General features: G+C 42.5%; 1 protein-coding gene across 1 annotated transcript in view; it reads left to right on the top strand.

The window, feature by feature from the left end:
* The window catches only part of akt3b (v-akt murine thymoma viral oncogene homolog 3b), a 31,035-nt gene extending 9,798 nt beyond the window's left edge, over positions 1-21,237 (top strand). The window contains exons 8-13 of the mRNA XM_062026345.1: positions 979-1,101; positions 3,012-3,140; positions 10,599-10,813; positions 12,847-12,934; positions 17,102-17,204; positions 19,858-21,237. Coding sequence (XP_061882329.1) covers positions 979-1,101; positions 3,012-3,140; positions 10,599-10,813; positions 12,847-12,934; positions 17,102-17,204; positions 19,858-19,943 — 744 coding nt within the window. The 3' untranslated portion in view covers positions 19,944-21,237. The remainder of the gene's footprint in view (positions 1-978; positions 1,102-3,011; positions 3,141-10,598; positions 10,814-12,846; positions 12,935-17,101; positions 17,205-19,857) is intronic.
* Positions 21,238-22,736: the final 1,499 nt, after the last annotated feature.

Raw genomic sequence — 22,736 nt, 5'->3', positions numbered from 1 at the left:
GGTAAGATCAAAGACAGCTTTTGTCTGCTCGCCGGGAACTCGTTGAAACACAAAAGTTTTGTGATAACTTCGATACAATTATTCTGACGTTACCAGTTTATAGTCCGGAATTTATGGTAGTGTGTAATATACATTGGAAAGTTAGCGCCCTCTATGCATCTTTGTAAGTGTTTTGCAAACCTCCCCTTTAAAAGTTTGTGTCAGGTTCAAACACTGATGACATCTATTAAACAAGACAAGAGGCAAGGAATCAAACAGAGGCAGAATTCAATTTGGACTCAATATTGAGGAGAAAAAGTGTGGACCTGTACCCTCTTACAGTGTCACCCACGCTCTGCCAAAAGATTGCACTCCTCCTTCTTTATTTGACTTTCTCCCCCCACCTGACCACAGCTGCTTCCAGAGGGAAGTGGGTCGTAAACAGCGTTGCTTTTGGTTACCGAACAGTTCAAAAGAAGAGGTCGCAAAACAGTTCAAAAAGAGTTCCAGAAAATAGTTCAAAAAGGGTTCGTAGAATACTTCAAAAAGAGTTCGTCTGGAAATTGGGCAGATCCTGCCATCTGTCCGCTTTGAAGTCACAGTGGAGTTTTTTACGAGCCTTCCTCCTGGTAGGCCCTAAAGACAGCTCCCGCCCCCCTGCCAGGAACTCAATGTAATACAAAGCTTTTGTGATCACTTACAAACAATTATTCCAGCAGTTAGCATGCTATTGTTAGCACGTTTGCGTATCAAACGTTTTGTTATTTCACGCACATTAACTTTCAGCATGCTAATGTTGGTATGCTAGCTTTGTTTTCCGGTATACACCCAAGAGTTTATTTTGTGACTTGACGCTATCTGGCTAGCGTGCTCACTGTTAGCATTTCCTGCTATCTGGCTAGCGTGCTCACTGTTAGCATTTCCTGCATTCACAGACAATTAGGATTGCAACATCAAAGTTCTGAAAGGTTGAAACTGTCTTTTTTTTTTTTCCTGCAGTTGTTTTTCCACCTGTCAAGAGAACGAGTCTTTTCCGAGGACCGCACGCGCTTCTACGGCGGCGAGATCGTCTCGGCGCTGGACTACCTGCATTCCGCCAAGATCGTGTACCGGGACCTGAAGGTAGCGAACGTTGTTGCTCTTGCGGGGGCGTGGAGAGACCGGGCTTTCTGCTCCGCCGCTCCCAGTCTGTGGAACGCTCTCCCTGACCACCTGAGGGCACCACAGACTGTGGATGCTTTTAAAAAAGGCTTAAAAACCCTTCTTTTTTTTTAGATATATGCATACTAGTTTTAACTATTTGGCTGTTCTAGTTTTTGTTTTTATTAATTTTTTATTATTTTTTTTAATACACTGTAGCACTTTGAGGTTGTTTACTCAATGTAAAGTGCTTTTTACAAATAAAATCTATTATTATTATTAGGGATGTCCGATAATGGCTTTTTGCCGATATCCGATATTCCGATATTGTCCAACTCTTTAATTACCGATACCGATATCAACCGATACCGATATCAACCGATATATGCAGTCGTAAAATTAACACATTATTATGCCTAATTTGGACAACCAGGTATGGTGAAGATAAGGTACTTTTTAAAAAAATTAGTAAAATAAGATAAATAAATTAAAAACATTTTCTTGAATAAAAAAGAAAGTAAAACAATATAAAAACAGTTACATAGAAACTAGTAATGAATGAAAATGAGTAAAATGAACTGTTAAAGGTTAGTATTATTAGTGGAGCAGCAGCACGCACAATCATGTGTGCTTACGGACTGTATCCCTTGCAGACTGTATTGATATATATTGATATATAATGTAGGAACCAGAATATTGTTAACAGAAAGAAATGGGGGGAGGGAGGTTTTTTGGGTTGGTGCACTAATTGTAAGTGTATCTTGTGTTTTTTTATGTTGATTTAATTAAAAAAAACAAAAAACAAAAAAAAAAACGATACAGATAATAAAAAAAACGATACCGATAATTTCCGATATTACATTTTAACGCATTTATCGGCCGATAATATCGGCAGGCCGATATTATTGGACATCCCTATTAAAAACCCTTCTTTTTTTTAGATATATGCATACTAGTTTTAGCTATTTGGCTGTTCTAGTTTTTGTTTTTATTATTTTTTTATTTTTTTTAATACACTGTAGCACTTTGAGGTGTGCTTTTTACAAATAAAATCTATTATTATTAGAGATATCCGATATCGGAAATTATCGGTATCGTTTTTTTTATTATCTGTATCGTTTTTTGTTTTTTTTAAATTAAATCCACATAAAAAACACAAGATACACTTACAATTAGTGCACCAACCCAAAAAAACCTCCCTCCCCCATTTACACTCATTCACACAAAAGGGTTGTTTCTTTCTGTTAACAATATTCTGCTTCCTACATTATATATCAATATATATCAATACAGTCTGCAAGGGATACAGTCCGTAAGCACACATGATTGTGCGTGCTGCTGCTCCACTAATAGTACTAACCTTTAACAGTTAATGTTACTCATTTTCATTAATTACTAGTTTCTATGTAACTGTTTTTATATTGTTTTACTTTCTTTTTTATTCAAGAAAATGTTTTTAATTTAGTTATCTTATTTTATTATTATTTTTAAAAAGTACCTTATCTTCACCATACCTGGTTGTCCAAATTAGGCATAATAATGTGTTAATTCCACGACTGCATATATCGGTTGATATCGGTATCGGTTGATATCGGTATCGGTAATTAAAGAGTTGGACAATATCGGATATTGGCAAAAAGCCATTATCGGACATCCCTATTAAAAACCCTTCTTTTTTTTAAAAAAAGCCTTTTTTTAGATATATGCATACTAGTTTTAGCTCTTTGGCTGTTCTAGTTTTTATTTTTATTGATTTTTTATTTTTTATTATCTTTTTATTTTTTTAATACACTGTAGCCCTTTGAGGTTGTTTACTCAATGTAAAGTGCTTTTTACAAATAAAATCTAGTATTATTATTATTGTCTAACTGTGCTGTGGTTGCGGCGGGCAGCTGGAGAACCTGATGTTGGACAAAGACGGACACATCAAGATCACGGACTTCGGCCTGTGCAAGGAAGGCATCACGGACACGGCCACCATGAAGACCTTCTGCGGCACGCCCGAGTACTTGGCGCCTGAGGTGAGAGCGCGCTTCCACGCCGTCCCAGCAGGGAACAGTGTTGGCGCTAGGAATTGTCAAAACGGGGGTCCCAGGGACCCCGTTAAGTCATACAAAATGTTGGGGTCCACCTTTTTTGTAAGCATTTTAAAACAAATGATAAATGTATGCATTACGCTGTTACATCTCACATTCTATATCGTGTTTTGGAAAAAGGTTGTCGTAAACGTTACTTAATTCATTAAAAAAATAATACAAAAGAAAACAAATTTTAATGCGCATATAAATATATTCAGTTATAAACATTCATTCACTTCCTTCTGTCCATGGATCTATATTTTTATTTAATAAGTTGTAGGTGTATTTATTTCAGTATAAAAGTGTCAAAAGTTTTTTGCTTGGGTCATGAAATGATGATAATGGTGTGCTAGGGCAGTGGTTCTCAAATGGGGGTACTTGAAGGTATGCCAAGGGGTACGTGAGATTTTTTTTAAATATTCTAAAAATAGCAACAATTCAAAAATCCTTTATAAATAGAATAAAAACCTATCTTTTTTCCCCAAATAGTTCAAAAAAGACCACAACAAATGAGCAATATTTTGCACTGTTATACCATTTTAATAAATCAGAAACTGATGACATAGTGCTGTATTTTACTTCTTTATCTCTTTTTTTCCAACCAAAAATGCTTTGCTCTGATTAGGGGGGTACTTGAATTTAAAAAAAATTCACAGGGGGTACATCACTGAAAAAAGGTTGAGAACCACTGTGCTAGGGCATACACACATTATTTATTTAACCCTTAAATCTCTAGAGTCTACATGAGGGGTCCCCAAACGTTTTGACCCCGGGGGCCGTATTGGGTTAAAAAAATTTGACCAGGGGCCGCGCTATATATATATATATATATATATATATATATATATATATATATATATATATATATATATATATATATATATATATATATATGTATATATATAAGGGATGTCCGATAATGGCTTTTTGCGATATCCGATATTCCGATATTGTCCAACTCTTTAATTACCGATATCAACCGATACCGATATCAACCGATATATACAGTCGTGGAATTAACACATTATTATGTCTAATTTGGACAACCAGGTATGGTGAAGATAAGGTACTTTAAAAAAAAAAATTATAAAATAAAATAAGATAAATAAATTAAAAACATTTTCTTGAATAAAAAAGAAAGTAAAACAATGTAAAAACAGTTACATAGAAACTAGTAATTAATGAAAATGAGTAACATTAACTGTTAAAGGTTAGTACTATTAGTGGACCAGCAGCACGCACAATCATGTGTGCTTACGGACTGTATCCCTTGCAGACTGTATTGATATATATTGATATATAATGTAGGAACCAGAATATTAATAACAGAAAGAAACAACCCTTTTGTGTGAATGAGGAGGGAGGTTTTTTGGGTTGGTGCGTTAATTGTAAGTGTATCTTGTGTTTTTTTATGTTGATTTAATTAAAAAAAACAAACAAACAAACAAACAAAACAAAAACCGATACCGATAATAAAAAAAACGATACCGATAATTTCCGATATTACATTTTAATGCATTTATCGGCCGATAATATCGGCAGGCCGATATTATCGGACATCCCTAATAAATATACATATATTTTTTTACTTGGTATTGCCCGCGGGCCGGATTTTGGTTGCTGGCGTGCCGTATCTGCCTAGGAGACCCAGTAACAAGCGGTAGAGGATGGATTGTAGGATGGGCAAAAAAGGACAGATTAAAAAAAATTATAATCAAAAAAATAAATAAATAACATTTTTATTTACTTTTTAGCCAGGACTACTTGCGGGCCGGATTTTGGACGCTGGCGTGCCGTATCTGCCTAGGAGACTCAGTAACAAGCGCTGGAAAATGGATTGATGGATGGGTGAAAAAGAACAGATTAAAAAAATAATAATTTAAAAATATATATATATATTTTTTATTACTTGGTACTACCTGCGGGCCGGATTTTGGACGCTGGCGGGCCGTAGTTTGGGGACCCCTGGTCTACATCGACTTCACACCTATCCCTCAATTCTAAGTTGTTTTTTTTTAATGTTGTTTTGTTTGTTTGTTTTCTGCCCTTTTTGTCAAAGAAAACTGTTTTTTTTATGGCAAACATACAAAATGTCCCACAAAAAATATTTTTCCAATTGTAATATTTGATGTGAAGTAATCGGAGCCTTGGATAGGTCAATAATTCATAAAAACATTGGTTTTCATTCAATATGTTTTGAGCAATGACAGTTTTAACCTCTTAAGGCCCAAGCTGTTTGTTTACATGATTTTTATTTCATTTCTCTTTGCTATTTGGGCTTATTGGACCCTAATTAGAATAAAAACTAAGAATCCTCTTTTGATATGATATACTTAGTCCATAAGTACACAAATGTGTACTTCATGTTTAGTGACATGCTAATTCTTATTTTTACACTTTTTCCCCCCCAAATTCCATTGTATGTTATACTCTTCTGACACCACCAGATGGCAGTATAAGTGTCCACATAAGTGGCCATAAGACCCCAATTCAGTAGTGTACACCATTTTGGAAATAAGAGCTAAAAGGTGCTGTCCACACATGTGGCCACTAAGTCTAGAGGTTTAATAGTATTTTTAGAATGTGCCGTGGGCCTTTAAAACATTAGCTGTGGTCTCCGGGCCACACCTTTGACACCCCTGCTAGATAATAAAAAATGTAATCTGATAAGTCTATGGATAAAAAGCAGAGCCTGGCGACGCATGCGCGTTTATCATAACACACAGTCAGCATTTCTGCTTCTCTAAACAATGACGGTGATGACGTCATTGTCAGTGATGTCAATCAATCAATCAATCAATCAATCAATGTTGACTTATGTAGCCCTAAATCACGAGAGTCTCAAAGGGCTGCACAAGCCACAACGACATCCTTGGCTCAGATCCCACATCATAATGTTGTGAGAGTCCAGTCCATAGTGGATCTAACATAATAGTGTGAGAGTCCAGTCCATAGTGGATCTAACATAATAGTGAGAGTCCAGTCCATAGTGGATCTAACATAATAGTGTGAGAGTCCAGTCCATAGTGGATCTAACATAATAGTGAGAGTCCAGTCCATAGTGGATCTAACATAATAGTGTGAGAGTCCAGTCCATAGTGGATCTAACATAATAGTGAGAGTCCAGTCCATAGTGGATCTAACATAATAGTGTGAGAGTCCAGTCCATAGTGGATCTAACATAATAGTGTGAGAGTCCAGTCCATAGTGGATCTAACATAATAGTGTGAGAGTCCAGTCCATAGTGGATCTAACATAATAGTGTGAGAGTCCAGTCCATAGTGGATCTAACATAATAGTGAGAGTCCAGTCCATAGTGGATCTAACATAATAGTGTGAGAGTCCAGTCCATAGTGGATCTAACATAATAGTGTGAGAGTCCAGTCCATGGTGGATCTAACATAATATTGTGAGAGTCCAGTCCATAGTGGATCTAACATAATAGTGTGAGAGTCCAGTCCATAGTGGATCTAGCATAATATTGTGAGAGTCCAGTCCATAGTGGATCTAACATAATATTGTGAGAGTCCAGTCCATAGTGGATCTAACATAATAGTGTGAGAGTCCAGTCCATAGTGGATCTAACATAATATTGTGAGAGTCCAGTCCATAGTGGATCTAACATAATAGTGTGAGAGTCCAGTCCATAGTGGATCTAACATAATAGTGAGAGTCCAGTCCATAGTGGATCTAACATAATAGTGTGAGAGTCCAGTCCATAGTGGATCTAACATAATAGTGAGAGTCCAGTCCATAGTGGATCTAACATAATAGTGAGAGTCCAGTCCATAGTGGATCTAACATAATAGTGTGAGAGTCCAGTCCATAGTGGATCTAACATAATAGTGTGAGAGTCCAGTCCATAGTGGATCTAACATAATAGTGAGAGTCCAGTCCATAGTGGATCTAACATAATAGTGTGAGAGTCCAGTCCATAGTGGATCTAACATAATAGTGTGAGAGTCCAGTCCATAGTGGATCTAACATAATAGTGTGAGAGTCCAGTCCATAGTGGATCTAGCATAATATTGTGAGAGTCCAGTCCATAGTGGAGCTAACATAATAGTGTGAGAGTCCAGTCCATAGTGGATCTAACATAATATTGTGAGAGTCCAGTCCATAGTGGATCTAACATAATAGTGTGAGAGTCCAGTCCATAGTGGATCTAACATAATATTGTGAGAGTCCAGTCCATAGTGGATCTAACATAATAGTGGGAGAGTCCAGTCCATAGTGGATCTAACATAATAGTGAGAGTCCAGTCCATAGTGGATCTAACATAATAGTGTGAGAGTCCAGTCCATAGTGGATCTAACATAATAGTGTGAGAGTCCAGTCCATAGTGGATCTAACATAATAGTGAGAGTCCAGTCCATAGTGGATCTAACATAATAGTGTGAGAGTCCAGTCCATAGTGGATCTAACATAATAGTGAGAGTCCAGTCCATAGTGGATCTAACATAATAGTGTGAGAGTCCAGTCCATAGTGGATCTAACATAATAGTGAGAGTCCAGTCCATAGTGGATCTAACATAATAGTGTGAGAGTCCAGTCCATAGTGGATCTAACATAATAGTGTGAGAGTCCAGTCCATAGTGGATCTAACATAATAGTGTGAGAGTCCAGTCCATAGTGGATCTAACATAATAGTGTGAGAGTCCAGTCCATAGTGGATCTAACATAATAGTGAGAGTCCAGTCCATAGTGGATCTAACATAATAGTGTGAGAGTCCAGTCCATAGTGGATCTAACATAATAGTGTGAGAGTCCAGTCCATGGTGGATCTAACATAATATTGTGAGAGTCCAGTCCATAGTGGATCTAACATAATAGTGTGAGAGTCCAGTCCATAGTGGATCTAGCATAATATTGTGAGAGTCCAGTCCATAGTGGATCTAACATAATAGTGTGAGAGTCCAGTCCATAGTGGATCTAACATAATATTGTGAGAGTCCAGTCCATAGTGGATCTAACATAATAGTGTGAGAGTCCAGTCCATAGTGGATCTAACATAATATTGTGAGAGTCCAGTCCATAGTGGATCTAACATAATAGTGTGAGAGTCCAGTCCATAGTGGATCTAACATAATAGTGAGAGTCCAGTCCATAGTGGATCTAACATAATAGTGTGAGAGTCCAGTCCATAGTGGATCTAACATAATAGTGAGAGTCCAGTCCATAGTGGATCTAACATAATAGTGAGAGTCCAGTCCATAGTGGATCTAACATAATAGTGTGAGAGTCCAGTCCATAGTGGATCTAACATAATAGTGTGAGAGTCCAGTCCATAGTGGATCTAACATAATAGTGAGAGTCCAGTCCATAGTGGATCTAACATAATAGTGTGAGAGTCCAGTCCATAGTGGATCTAACATAATAGTGTGAGAGTCCAGTCCATAGTGGATCTAACATAATAGTGTGAGAGTCCAGTCCATAGTGGATCTAGCATAATATTGTGAGAGTCCAGTCCATAGTGGAGCTAACATAATAGTGTGAGAGTCCAGTCCATAGTGGATCTAACATAATATTGTGAGAGTCCAGTCCATAGTGGATCTAACATAATAGTGTGAGAGTCCAGTCCATAGTGGATCTAACATAATATTGTGAGAGTCCAGTCCATAGTGGATCTAACATAATAGTGGGAGAGTCCAGTCCATAGTGGATCTAACATAATAGTGAGAGTCCAGTCCATAGTGGATCTAACATAATAGTGTGAGAGTCCAGTCCATAGTGGATCTAACATAATAGTGTGAGAGTCCAGTCCATAGTGGATCTAACATAATAGTGTGAGAGTCCAGTCCATAGTGGATCTAACATAATAGTGAGAGTCCAGTCCATAGTGGATCTAGCATAATATTGTGAGAGTCCAGTCCATAGTGGAACTAACATAATAGTGTGAGAGTCCAGTCCATAGTGGATCTAACATAATAGTGTGAGAGTCCAGTCCATAGTGGATCTAACATAATAGTGAGAGTCCAGTCCATAGTGGATCTAACATAATAGTGTGAGAGTCCAGTCCATAGTGGATCTAACATAATAGTGAGAGTTCAGTCCATAGTGGATCTAACATAATAGTGTGAGAGTCCAGTCCATAGTGGATCTAACATAATAGTGAGAGTCCAGTCCATAGTGGATCTAGCATAATATTGTGAGAGTCCAATCCATAGTGGAACTAACATAATAGTGTGAGAGTCCAGTCCATAGTGGATCTAACATAATAGTGTGAGAGTCCAGTCCATAGTGGATCTAACATAATAGTGAGAGTTCAGTCCATAGTGGATCTAACATAATAGTGAGAGTCCAGTCCATAGTGGATCTAGCATAATATTGTGAGAGTCCAGTCCATAGTGGAACTAACATAATATTGTGAGAGTCCAGTCCATAGTGGATCTAACATAATAGTGAGAGTCCAGTCCATAGTGGATCTAGCATAATAGTGTGAGAGTCCAGTCCATAGTGGATCTAACATAATAGTGTGAGAGTCCAGTCCATAGTGGATCTAACATAATAGTGTGAGAGTCCAGTCCATAGTGGATCTAACATAATAGTGAGAGAGTCCAGTCCATAGTGGATCTAACATAATATTGTGAGAGTCCAGTCCATAGTGGAACTAACATAATATTGTGAGAGTCCAGTCCATAGTGGATCTAACATAATAGTGAGAGTCCAGTCCATAGTGGATCTAGCATAATAGTGTGAGAGTCCAGTCCATAGTGGATCTAACATAATAGTGTGAGAGTCCAGTCCATAGTGGATCTAACATAATAGTGTGAGAGTCCAGTCCATAGTGGATCTAACATAATAGTGTGAGAGTCCAGTCCATAGTGGATCTAACATAATAGTGTGAGAGTCCAGTCCATAGTGGATCTAACATAATAGTGTGAGAGTCCAGTCCATAGTGGATCTAACATAATAGTGTGAGAGTCCAGTCCATAGTGGATCTAACATAATAGTGTGAGAGTCCAGTCCATAGTGGATCTAACATAATAGTGAGAGTCCAGTCCATAGTGGATCTAACATAATAGTGTGAGAGTCCAGTCCATAGTGGATCTAACATAATAGTGTGAGAGTCCAGTCCATAGTGGATCTAACATAATAGTGTGAGAGTCCAGTCCATAGTGGATCTAACATAATAGTGTGAGAGTCCAGTCCATAGTGGATCTAACATAATAGTGTGAGTCATTTCTGCTTCAGTAAACAATGACGGTGATGACGTCACTGTCAGCGATGTCAATCAATCAATCAATGTTGACTTATATAGCCCTAAATCACAATTATCTCAAAGGGCTGCACAAGTCACAACGACATCCTCGGTTCAGATCCCACATAGAGTAAAAAGAGACAAAAAGTGCGTTAACGCCAACACTGAGGGAGGTTCTTCATGTGTTTGCCCACCGGCAGGTGCTGGAGGACAACGACTACGGCCGGGCGGTGGACTGGTGGGGTCTGGGTGTGGTCACGTACGAGATGATGTGCGGCCGCCTGCCCTTCTACAACCAGGACCACGAGAAGCTGTTTGAGCTCATCCTCATGGAGGAGATCAAGTTCCCACGCACGCTGTCTGCTGACGCCAAGTCACTGCTGTCGGGTCTGCTCATCAAGGACCCCAACAAGCGGTACCTGTCCACACCTTCTCCACCTGTACTGTCCATAGCAAACACCACACCTTCTCCACCTGTGCTGTCCTTAGCAAACACCACACCTTCTCCACCTGTGCTGTCCATAGCAAACACCACACCTTCTCCACCTGTGCTGTCCTTAGCAAACACCACACCTTCTCCACCTGTGCTGTCCATAGCAAACACCACACCTTCTCCACCTGTGCTGTCCTTAGCAAACACCACACCTTCTCCACCTGTGCTGTCCATAGCAAACACCACACCTTCTCCACCTGTGCTGTCCATAGCAAACACCACACCTTCTCCACCTGTGCTGTCCATAGCAAACACCACACCTTCTCCACCTGTGCTGTCCTTAGCAAACACCACACCTTCTCCACCTGTGCTGTCCATAGCAAACACCTTCTCCACCTGTGCTGTCCATACCAAACACCACACCTTCTCCACCTGTGCTGTCCATAGCAAACACCACACCTTCTCCACCTGTGCTGTCCATAGCAAACACCACACCTTCTCCACCTGTGCTGTCCATAGCAAACACCACACCTTCTCCACCTGTGCTGTCCATACCAAACACCACACCTTCTCCACCTGTGCTGTCCATAGCAAACACCACACCTTCTCCACCTGTGCTGTCCATAGCAAACACCACACCTTCTCCACCTGTGCTGTCCATAGCAAACACCACACCTTCTCCACCTGTGCCGTCCATAGCAAACACCACACCTTCTCCACCTGTGCTGTCCCTAGCAAACACCACACCTTCTCCACCTGTGCTGTCCTTAGCAAACACCACACCTTCTCCACCTGTGCTGTCCATACCAAACACCACACCTTCTCCACCTGTACTGTCCATAGCAAACACCACGCCTTCTCCACCTGTGCTGTCCATAGCAAACACCACACCTCCACCTGCGCTGTCCATAGCAAACACCACACCTTCTCCACCTGTACTGTCCATAGCAAACACCACACCTTCTCCACCTGTGCTGTCCTTAGCAAACACCACACCTTCTCCACCTGTGCTGTCCATACCAAACACCACACCTTCTCCACCTGTACTGTCCATAGCAAACACCACGCCTTCTCCACCTGTGCTGTCCATAGCAAACACCACACCTCCACCTGCGCTGTCCATAGCAAACACCACACCTTCTCCACCTGTGCTGTCCATAGCAAACGCCACACCTTCTCCACCTGTGCTGTCCATAGCAAACACCACAACTTCTCCACCTGTGCTGTCCATAGCAAACACCACACCTTCTCCACCTGTGCTGTCCATAGCAAACACCACACCTTCTCCACCTGTGCTGTCCTTAGCAAACACCACACCTTCTCCACCTGTGCCGTCCATAGCAAACACCACACCTTCTCCACCTGTGCTGTCCATAGCAAACACCACACCTTCTCCACCTGTGCTGTCCTTAGCAAACACCACACCTTCTCCACCTGTGCCGTCCATAGCAAACACCACACCTTCTCCACCTGTGCCGTCCATAGCAAACACCACACCTTCTCCACCTGTGCTGTCCCTAGCAAACACCACACCTTCTCCACCTGTGCTGTCCATAGCAAACACCACACCTTCTCCACCTGTGCTGTCCATAGCAAACACCACACCTTCTCCACCTGTGCTGTCCATAGCAAACACCACACCTTCTCCACCTGTGCTGTCCATAGCAAACACCACACCTTCTCCACCTGTGCTGTCCATAGCAAACACCACACCTTCTCCACCTGTGCTGTCCATAGCAAACACCACACCTTCTCCACCTGTGCTGTCCTTAGCAAACACCACACCTTCTCCACCTGTGCTGTCCATAGCAAACACCACACCTTCTCCACCTGTGCTGTCCATAGCAAACACCACACCTTCTCCACCTGTGCCGTCCATAGCAAACACCACACCTTCTCCACCTGTGCTGTCCATAGCAAACACCACACCTTCTCCACCTGTGCCGTCCTTAGCAAACACCACACCTTCTCCACCTGTGCTGCTCTTCATCCTCTTCATCCTCTCGTCTTGACAGGCTGGGTGGAGGACCGGAGGACGCCAAGGAGATCATGCGACACAGTTTCTTTGGCACCGTGGACTGGCAGGACGTGTACGACAAGAAGGTGAGACGCCACATGTGGGCGGAGTCTCCAACACCACACTGCGCTACACCCATCACTGTAGTCGTGTCTGCCAACATTCACAGTGGAACCTCCATTTGCCCTCTTTTTGCTCTGCAAGGTGCCAAATCTGCCTGCTAGGCTGGTCCCCATACCAATACTTTGGTACTGCTACCAATACTTTGGTACTGCTACCTAAATGTATTTACATACTTTTCCATACCTTTTGATACTCAATAAATGGCATTATTGGCTGGATTTGAACAAACAATCTTACGGTACATTAAACAAATTAAAACAAATTATTGCAATCCAAGAACAATTTTGTCCTTAAATAAAATAGTAAATAAAATAGTATTGAGTGTACCCAGTATATAGAGTGTGAGTATTGAGTGTACCCAGTATATAGAGTGTGAGTAATGAGTGTGCCCAGTATATAGAGTGTGAGTATTGAGTGTACCCAGTATATAGAGTGTGAGTATTGAGTGTGCCCAGTATATAGAGTGTGAGTATTGAGTGTACCCAGTATATAGAGTGTGAGTATTGAGTGTACCCAGTATATAGAGTGTGAGTATTGAGTGTACCCAGTATATAGAGTGTGAGTATTGAGTGTACCCAGTATATAGAGTGTGAGTATTGAGTGTACCCAGTATATAGAGTGTGAGTATTGAGTGTACCCAGTGTATAGAGTGTGAGTATTGAGTGTACCCAGTATATAGAGTGTGAGTATTGAGTGTACCCAGTATATAGAGTGTGAGTATTGAGTGTACCCAGTATATAGAGTGTGAGTATTGAGTGTACCCAGTGTATAGAGTGTGAGTATTGAGTGTACCCAGTATATAGAGTGTGAGTATTGAGTGTACCCAGTGTATAGAGTGTGAGTATTGAGTTCACCCAGTATATAGAGTGAGTATTGAGTGTACCCAGTGTATAGAGTGTGAGTATTGAGTGTACCCAGTATATAGAGTGTGAGTATTGAGTGTACCCAGTATATAGAGTGTGAGTATTGAGTGTACCCAGTATATAGAGTGTGAGTATTGAGTGTACCCAGTATATAGAGTGTGAGTATTGAGTGTACCCAGTGTATAGAGTGTGAGTATTGAGTGTACCCAGTATATAGAGTGTGAGTATTGAGTGTACCCAGTATATAGTGAGTATTGAGTGTACCCAGTATATAGAGTGTGAGTATTGAGTGTACCCAGTATATAGAGTGAGTATTGAGTGTACCCAGTATATAGTGAGTATTGAGTGTACCCAGTATATAGTGAGTATTGAGTGTACCCAGTATATAGAGTGTGAGTATTGAGTGTACCCAGTATATAGAGTGAGTATTGAGTGTACCCAGTATATAGAGTGTGAGTATTGAGTGTACCCAGTATATAGAGTGTGAGTATTGAGTGTACCCAGTATATAGAGTGTGAGTATTGAGTGTACCCAGTATATAGAGTGTGAGTATTGAGTGTACCCATTATATAGAGTGTGAGTATTGAGTGTACCCAGTGTATAGAGTGTGAGTATTGAGTGTACCCAGTATATAGAGTGTGAGTATTGAGTGTACCCAGTGTATAGAGTGTGAGTATTGAGTGTACCCAGTATATAGAGTGTGAGTATTGAGTGTACCCAGTGTATAGAGTGTGAGTATTGAGTGTACCCAGTATATAGAGTGTGAGTATTGAGTGTACCCAGTATATAGAGTGTGAGTATTGAGTGTACCCAGTGTATAGAGTGTGAGTATTGAGTGTACCCAGTATATAGAGTGTGAGTATTGAGTGTACCCAGTATATAGAGTGTGAGTATTGAGTGTACCCAGTATATAGAGTGTGAGTATTGAGTGTACCCAGTATATAGAGTGTGAGTATTGAGTGTACCCAGTATATAGAGTGTGAGTATTGAGTGTACCCAGTATATAGAGTGTGAGTATTGAGTGTACCCAGTATATAGAGTGTGAGTATTGAGTGTACCCAGTATATAGAGTGTGAGTATTGAGTGTACCCAGTGTATAGAGTGTGAGTATTGAGTGTACCCAGTATATAGAGTGTGAGTATTGAGTGTACCCAGTATATAGAGTGTGAGTATTGAGTGTACCCAGTATATAGAGTGTGAGTATTGAGTGTACCCAGTATATAGAGTGTGAGTATTGAGTGTACCCAGTATATAGAGTGTGAGTATTGAGTGTACCCAGTATATAGAGTGTGAGTATCGAGTGTACCCAGTATATAGAGTGTGAGTATTGAGTGTACCCAGTATATAGAGTGTGAGTATCGAGTGTACCCAGTATATAGAGTGAGTATTGAGTGTACCCAGTATATAGAGTGTGAGTATTGAGTGTACCCAGTGTATAGAGTGTGAGTATTGAGTGTACCCAGTATATAGAGTGTGAGTATTGAGTGTACCCAGTGTATAGAGTGAGTATTGAGTGTACCCAGTATATAGAGTGTGAGTATTGAGTGTACCCAGTATATAGAGTGAGTATTGAGTGTACCCAGTATATAGAGTGTGAGTATTGAGTGTACCCAGTATATAGAGTGTGAGTATTGAGTGTACCCAGTATATAGAGTGTGAGTATTGAGTGTACCCAGTATATAGAGTGAGTATTGAGTGTACCCAGTGTATAGAGTGTGAGTATTGAGTGTACCCAGTATATAGAGTGTGAGTATTGAGTGTACCCAGTATATAGAGTGTGAGTATTGAGTGTACCCAGTATATAGAGTGTGAGTATTGAGTGTACCCAGTATATAGAGTGTGAGTATTGAGTGTACCCAGTATATAGAGTGAGTATTGAGTGTACCCAGTGTATAGAGTGTGAGTATTGAGTGTACCCAGTATATAGAGTGTGAGTATTGAGTGTACCCAGTATATAGAGTGTGAGTATTGAGTGTACCCAGTATATAGAGTGTGAGTATTGAGTGTACCCAGTATATAGAGTGTGAGTATTGAGTGTACCCAGTATATAGAGTGTGAGTATTGAGTGTACCCAGTGTATAGAGTGTGAGTATTGAGTGTACCCAGTATATAGAGTGTGAGTATTGAGTGTACCCAGTGTATAGAGTGTGAGTATTGAGTTCACCCAGTATATAGAGTGAGTATTGAGTGTACCCAGTGTATAGAGTGTGAGTATTGAGTGTACCCAGTATATAGAGTGTGAGTATTGAGTGTACCCAGTATATAGAGTGTGAGTATTGAGTGTACCCAGTGTATAGAGTGTGAGTATTGAGTGTACCCAGTGTATAGAGTGTGAGTATTGAGTGTACCCAGTATATAGAGTGTGAGTATTGAGTGTACACAGTATATAGTGAGTATTGAGTGTACCCAGTATATAGAGTGTGAGTATTGAGTGTACCCAGTATATAGAGTGAGTATTGAGTGTACCCAGTATATAGTGAGTATTGAGTGTACCCAGTATATAGAGTGTGAGTATTGAGTGTACCCAGTATATAGAGTGTGAGTATTGAGTGTACACAGTATATAGTGAGTATTGAGTGTACCCAGTATATAGAGTGTGAGTATTGAGTGTACCCAGTATATAGAGTGAGTATTGAGTGTACCCAGTATATAGTGAGTATTGAGTGTACCCAGTATATAGAGTGTGAGTATTGAGTGTACCCAGTATATAGAGTGTGAGTATCGAGTGTACCCAGTATATAGAGTGTGAGTATTGAGTGTACCCAGTATATAGAGTGTGAGTATCGAGTGTGAATACCCAGTGTATTGTGTGTGAGTACCCAGTGTATTGTGTGTGAGTATCGAGTGTGAGTATTGAGTGCCAGTACCCAGTGTGAGTAGCCTGTGTATCGTGTGTGAGTATTGAGTGTGAATACCCAGTGTATCGTGTGTGAGTATCGAGTGTGAGTACCCAGTGTATCGTGTGTGGGTATCGAATGAGGACCCAGTGTGAGTACCCAGTTTATAGAGTGTGCGTATCGAGTGCGAGTACCCAGTGTATCGTGTATGAATATCGAGTGTGTGTATCGAGTGTGAGTACCAGGTGTATTGTGTGTGAGTATAGAGTGCGAGTACCCAGTGTATCGTGTGCGAGTATCGAGTGTGAGTACCCAGTGTATTGTGTGTGAATATCGAGTGTGAGTATCAAGTGTGAGTATCGAGTGTGAGTACCCAGTGTGCGAGTACTAAGTGTACCAACAGCGACTCAAAGAGCTGAATGTCTTCCAGATGGTTCCACCCTTCCAGCCGCAGGTGTCCTCGGAGACGGACACGCGCTATTTTGACGAGGAGTTCACCGCACAGACCATCACCATCACTCCACCAGAGAAATGTGAGTGTCGCCATGACCTTCTTACCTCCTTCCTCCTGCCCCTCGCCATGACCTTCTTACATCCTTCCCCCTGCCCCTCGCCATGACCTTCTTACCTCCTTCCCCCTGCCCCTCGCCATGACCTTCTTACATCCTTCCCCCTGCCCCTCGCCATGACCTTCTTACCTCCTTCCCCCTGCCCCTTGCCATGACCTTCTTACATCCTTCCCCCTGCCCCTCGCCATGACCTTCTTACCTCCTTCCCCCTGCCCCTTGCCATGACCTTCTTACATCCTTCCCCCTGCTCCTCGCCATGACCTTCTTACCTCCTTCCCCCTGCCCCTCGCCATGACCTTCTTACCTCCTTCCCCCTGCTCCTCACCATGACCTTCTTACCTCCTTCCCCCTGCTCCTCGCCATGACCTTCTTACCTCCTTCCCCCTGCCCCTCGCCATGACCTTCTTACCTCCTTCCCCTGCCCCTCTCCATGACCTTCTTACATCCTTCCCCCTGCCCCTCGCCATGACCTTCTTACCTCCTTCCCCCTGCCCCTTGCCATGACCTTCTTACATCCTTCCCCCTGCTCCTCGCCATGACCTTCTTACCTCCTTCCCCCTGCCCCTCGCCATGACCTTCTTACATCCTTCCCCCTGCTCCTCGCCATGACCTTCTTACCTCCTTCCCCCTGCCCCTCGCCATGACCTTCTTACATCCTTCCCCCTGCTCCTCGCCATGACCTTCTTACCTCCTTCCCCCTGCTCCTCGCCATGACCTTCTTACCTCCTTCCCCCTGCCCCTCGCCATGACCTTCTTACATCCTTCCCCCTGCCCCTCGCCATGACCTTCTTACCTCCTTCCCCCTGCCCCTTGCCATGACCTTCTTACATCCTTCCCCCTGCCCCTCGCCATGACCTTCTTACCTCCTTCCCCCTGCCCCTCGCCATGACCTTCTTACCTCCTTCCCCCTGCCCCTTGCCATGACCTTCTTACATCCTTCCCCCTGCCCCTCGCCATGACCTTCTTACCTCCTTCCCCCTGCCCCTTGCCATGACCTTCTTACATCCTTCCCCCTGCTCCTCGCCATGACCTTCTTACCTCCTTCCCCCTGCCCCTCGCCATGACCTTCTTACCTCCTTCCCCCTGCTCCTCACCATGACCTTCTTACCTCCTTCCCCCTGCTCCTCGCCATGACCTTCTTACCTCCTTCCCCCTGCCCCTCGCCATGACCTTCTTACCTCCTTCCCCTGCCCCTCTCCATGACCTTCTTACATCCTTCCCCCTGCCCCTCGCCATGACCTTCTTACCTCCTTCCCCCTGCCCCTTGCCATGACCTTCTTACATCCTTCCCCCTGCTCCTCGCCATGACCTTCTTACCTCCTTCCCCCTGCCCCTCGCCATGACCTTCTTACATCCTTCCCCCTGCTCCTCGCCATGACCTTCTTACCTCCTTCCCCCTGCCCCTCGCCATGACCTTCTTACATCCTTCCCCCTGCTCCTCGCCATGACCTTCTTACCTCCTTCCCCCTGCTCCTCGCCATGACCTTCTTACCTCCTTCCCCCTGCCCCTCGCCATGACATTCTTACCTCCTTCCCCTGCCCCTCTCCATGACCTTCTTACCTCCTTCCCCGTGCTCCTCGCCATGACCTTCTTACCTCCTTCCCCCTGCCCCTTGCCATGACCTTCTTACCTCCTTCCCCCTGCCCCTTGCCATGACCTTCTTACATCCTTACCCCTGCTCCTCGCCATGACCTTCTTACCTCCTTCCCCCTGCCCCTCGCCATGACCTTCTTACATCCTTCCCCCTGCTCCTCGCCATGACCTTCTTACCTCCTTCCCCCTGCTCTTCGCCATGACCTTCTTACCTCCTTCCCCCTGCCCCTCGCCATGACCTTCTTACCTCCACCGTGCCCCTCGCCATGACGTTCTTACCTCCTTCCCCCTGCCCCTCGCCATGACCTTCTTACCTCCTTCCCCCTGCCTCGCCATGACCTTCTTACCTCCTTCCCCCTGCCTCGCCATGACCTTCTTACCTCCTTCCCCTTGCCCCTCGCCATGACTTTCTTACCTCCTTCCCCGTACCGCTCGCCATGACCTTCTTACCTCCTTCCCCCTGCCCCTCGCCATGACCTTCTTACCTCCTTCCCCCTGCTCCTCGCATGACCTTCTTACCTCCTTCCCCCTGCCCCTCGCCATGACCTTCTTACCTCCTTCCCCCTGCTCTTCGCCATGACCTTCTTACCTCCTTCCCCCTGCCCCTCGCCAAGACCTTCTTACCTCTTTCCCCGTGCCCCTCGCCATGACCTTCTTACCTCCTTCCCCCTGCCTCGCCATGACCTTCTTACCTCCTTCCCCTTGCCCCTCGCCATGACTTTCTTACCTCCTTCCCCGTACCGCTCGCCATGACCTTCTTACCTCCTTCCCCCTGCCCCTCGCCATGACCTTCTTACCTCCTTCCCCCTGCTCCTCGCATGACCTTCTTACCTCCTTCCCCCTGCCCCTCGCCATGACCTTCTTACCTCCTTCCCCCTGCTCTTCGCCATGACCTTCTTACCTCCTTCCCCCTGCCCCTCGCCAAGACCTTCTTACCTCTTTCCCCGTGCCCCTCGCCATGACCTTCTTACCTCCTTCCCCCTGCTCTTCGCCATGACCTTCTTACCTCCTTCCCGCTTGCAGATGACGAGGACGGGATGGACGCGGCCGACAACGAGCGGAGGCCTCACTTCCCGCAGTTCTCCTACTCGGCCAGCGGGCGGGAGTGAGCGCGGCCCGCCGGCGGCGACCATTTTGAGGAAACCACGTAGCCATTTTAGGAAAAACAAATACCAGTCTGTCCTCTCTGTGGTCCTCCCGGCGCACGGAGGAAAGTCTGGCTGGGACTCCAGGAGGTTTTTGCACAGTGGCCGCGCGTCCACACTAAAGATGAGTCTGCCACACCTTTTCTCTTATTTATTTTCTCCCCCGTCAGTATTACCTTCACCTCGCTTCTTCTCGCCATCTTCTTTTTTTTTTTTTTTTGCACTTGCTTCTGGGAGAGCCGCTTTTGGGGGAACTAAGGACCGAAACATGTTGCCTTACGTCGCAGCTCCCCGGCTCACCTGAAACCAAACCTGGGTCTCCTCCTCCTCCGGTTGCCGTGGCAACGCACCTTCCCCCGGACGGCCACGGGGCAGGAAAGTCCGCAGCGTTCTGACCCTGGTCTTCTGGTTAGAACACCACACACACACACTGCCAGCATCCTCCTCTTCCAGTGCGTCACACACACACACACAACACACACACACACACACACAACACACACACACACACACACAACACACACACACACGCACACAACACACACACACACACACCAAATGAACGCACTCTTCAAAGTTTCCACGCGGTCCGCGGGCAAGAACGCCGTGGACGTTCGCGACTAAGCTGGGCGGCCGGCTGAGCCAGGAGGGAGGAAATAGGCCTCCTTCAAAATAAGAGCATGACCCCGTTGAAAGAGAAGGAAGGTTGCAGGTTGCATGCGGCGGACGTTTGCTCGCCGCGCGGCGACACTTCCAGCGAGGAGTCTTTGTGTACATATTTCAGAGTTATGCAATACGCACTCACGGCGGGGGAGGGGAAGGTCCACATTCCGCGCGTGCGCTCAAAAGACTTCAGATCTTCTCCACATCCTTTTCTACTCGGCGTCTCTGCTGTTGCCATGGAGACAGACGTCCGCCCCTCCCTCGCCCCCCTCCTCCTCTGTTGCCATGGTTCCCGCTAGCGACTCATTGTCACCTTTCTTTGTTCACCGTAAGATTTTTTTTATTTTTTTTGTCGTCGTTTTGCTGGTTCGGTCCCCCCCTCGTCCTCTCTGGCTCCGCCCCCTTTCTTCTTCTGGTCCTCCTTTTTAGGCAGTGTTAACTCCCACCTGGCTGGAGGACCGTGATGGATGCATTAACGGAAGTCTTTTTATTTCTTTTCTTCTCGATTCTTTGCTTGTTTTCTTACCAAAAGATTAGGGCAAGATCCTTTGCTGTGCTAGTATTTATTTTCAAGGAAATTAAAACAAATACATTTCAGGGCTTCTGACTCTTTATTCTCTTCCAAACGTGCAGGGATTACGCCATTTTTCCAGCCAAAGTGCTCTTTTATGGCGTCAAAGCACTAAAAGGATGCGTATTGTTGACCAGTATTCCCTCTCAGGGAATTAAAGTCACTGGTCAGTCCCAAGTTCTTTCAGATGACATATATGCAGAGTAAGAAGGACCATCAAGACAGAATAGGAATATTATCAAGTTTTACTAAAGCTTCAGGAGACCAGCCCACATTCATAACAGCTTCTCGAATTGGTCTAACATTCAAACGGAAGAGACAACTTCTTGTGGGGACTTCCTGTGCAAGGATGGAGAAGTGAGGTGTTGTGACAGAGACGTACAACGAGAGTGTGGCTCTTAGGAGTGTCAAAAACAATAGATTTTACGAATGAATCACAATATTTATTTGTTGTGATTCTTAATCGATTTATTTTTTTTCCTCCCCAAAATCAGTCCAGTCCAACCGTTTTATTCAATAGTTTGGGTAAAACTGTATCAAACAAAACCAGTTTCATTTGAAGTAATATAGAAATGTTTCAGAGCTGTTTATGTATTTTATGGAGGAATGTAGTTGATCATGGAACTACCCAGTGTTGTTCAAAAGTATTGATTTTGAATGGAGAATCGTTTGAATCGAATCCTTACCCCCAAGAATCGAATTGAATTTTGTGGTGCCCAAAGTTTCGCTATATATATATATATATATATATATATATATATATATATATATATATATATATATATATATATACACATATATATATACATATATATATATATATATATATATATATATATATATATATATATATATATATATATATATATATATATACATATACATATATATATATATATATATATATATATATATATATATATATATATATATACATATATATATATATATATATATATATATATACATTATATATATATTTTATATATATATATACATTATATATATATACACATTATATATATGTATATATATATATACACATTATATATATATACACATTATATATATATTTATATATATATATACACATTATATATATATACACATTATATATATATGTATATATATATACATTATATATATATACACATTATATATATACATACATTATATATATATATATATATATACATTATATATGTATATATATAACCCCCTCGACCCCAAAAGGGACAAGCGGTAGAAAATGGATGCATATATATATATAATTTTTGTTTTTTAATTAATTTTAATTTTAATTTTTATATATATATCCATCCATCCATTTTCTACCGCTTGTCCCGTTTGATATATATATATACTTTTTTTTTTAAGAATTATTTTTTTTATTTATATATATATATTATAACAAATTTAAAAAATATATTTAAAAAAAAACATATATATATACATTTTATTTTTTAAATAATAAAAAATTTTTTTTTAATATATATATATATATAAATTTAAAAAAAGGAATT

This window comes from Entelurus aequoreus, linkage group LG18 (assembly GCF_033978785.1).
Source record: "Entelurus aequoreus isolate RoL-2023_Sb linkage group LG18, RoL_Eaeq_v1.1, whole genome shotgun sequence".
In the NCBI taxonomy this organism is placed as follows: domain Eukaryota; kingdom Metazoa; phylum Chordata; class Actinopteri; order Syngnathiformes; family Syngnathidae; genus Entelurus; species Entelurus aequoreus.
The sequence above is the reverse complement of the archived record's forward strand: the minus strand, read 5'-3'. Positions and strand labels throughout refer to the sequence as shown.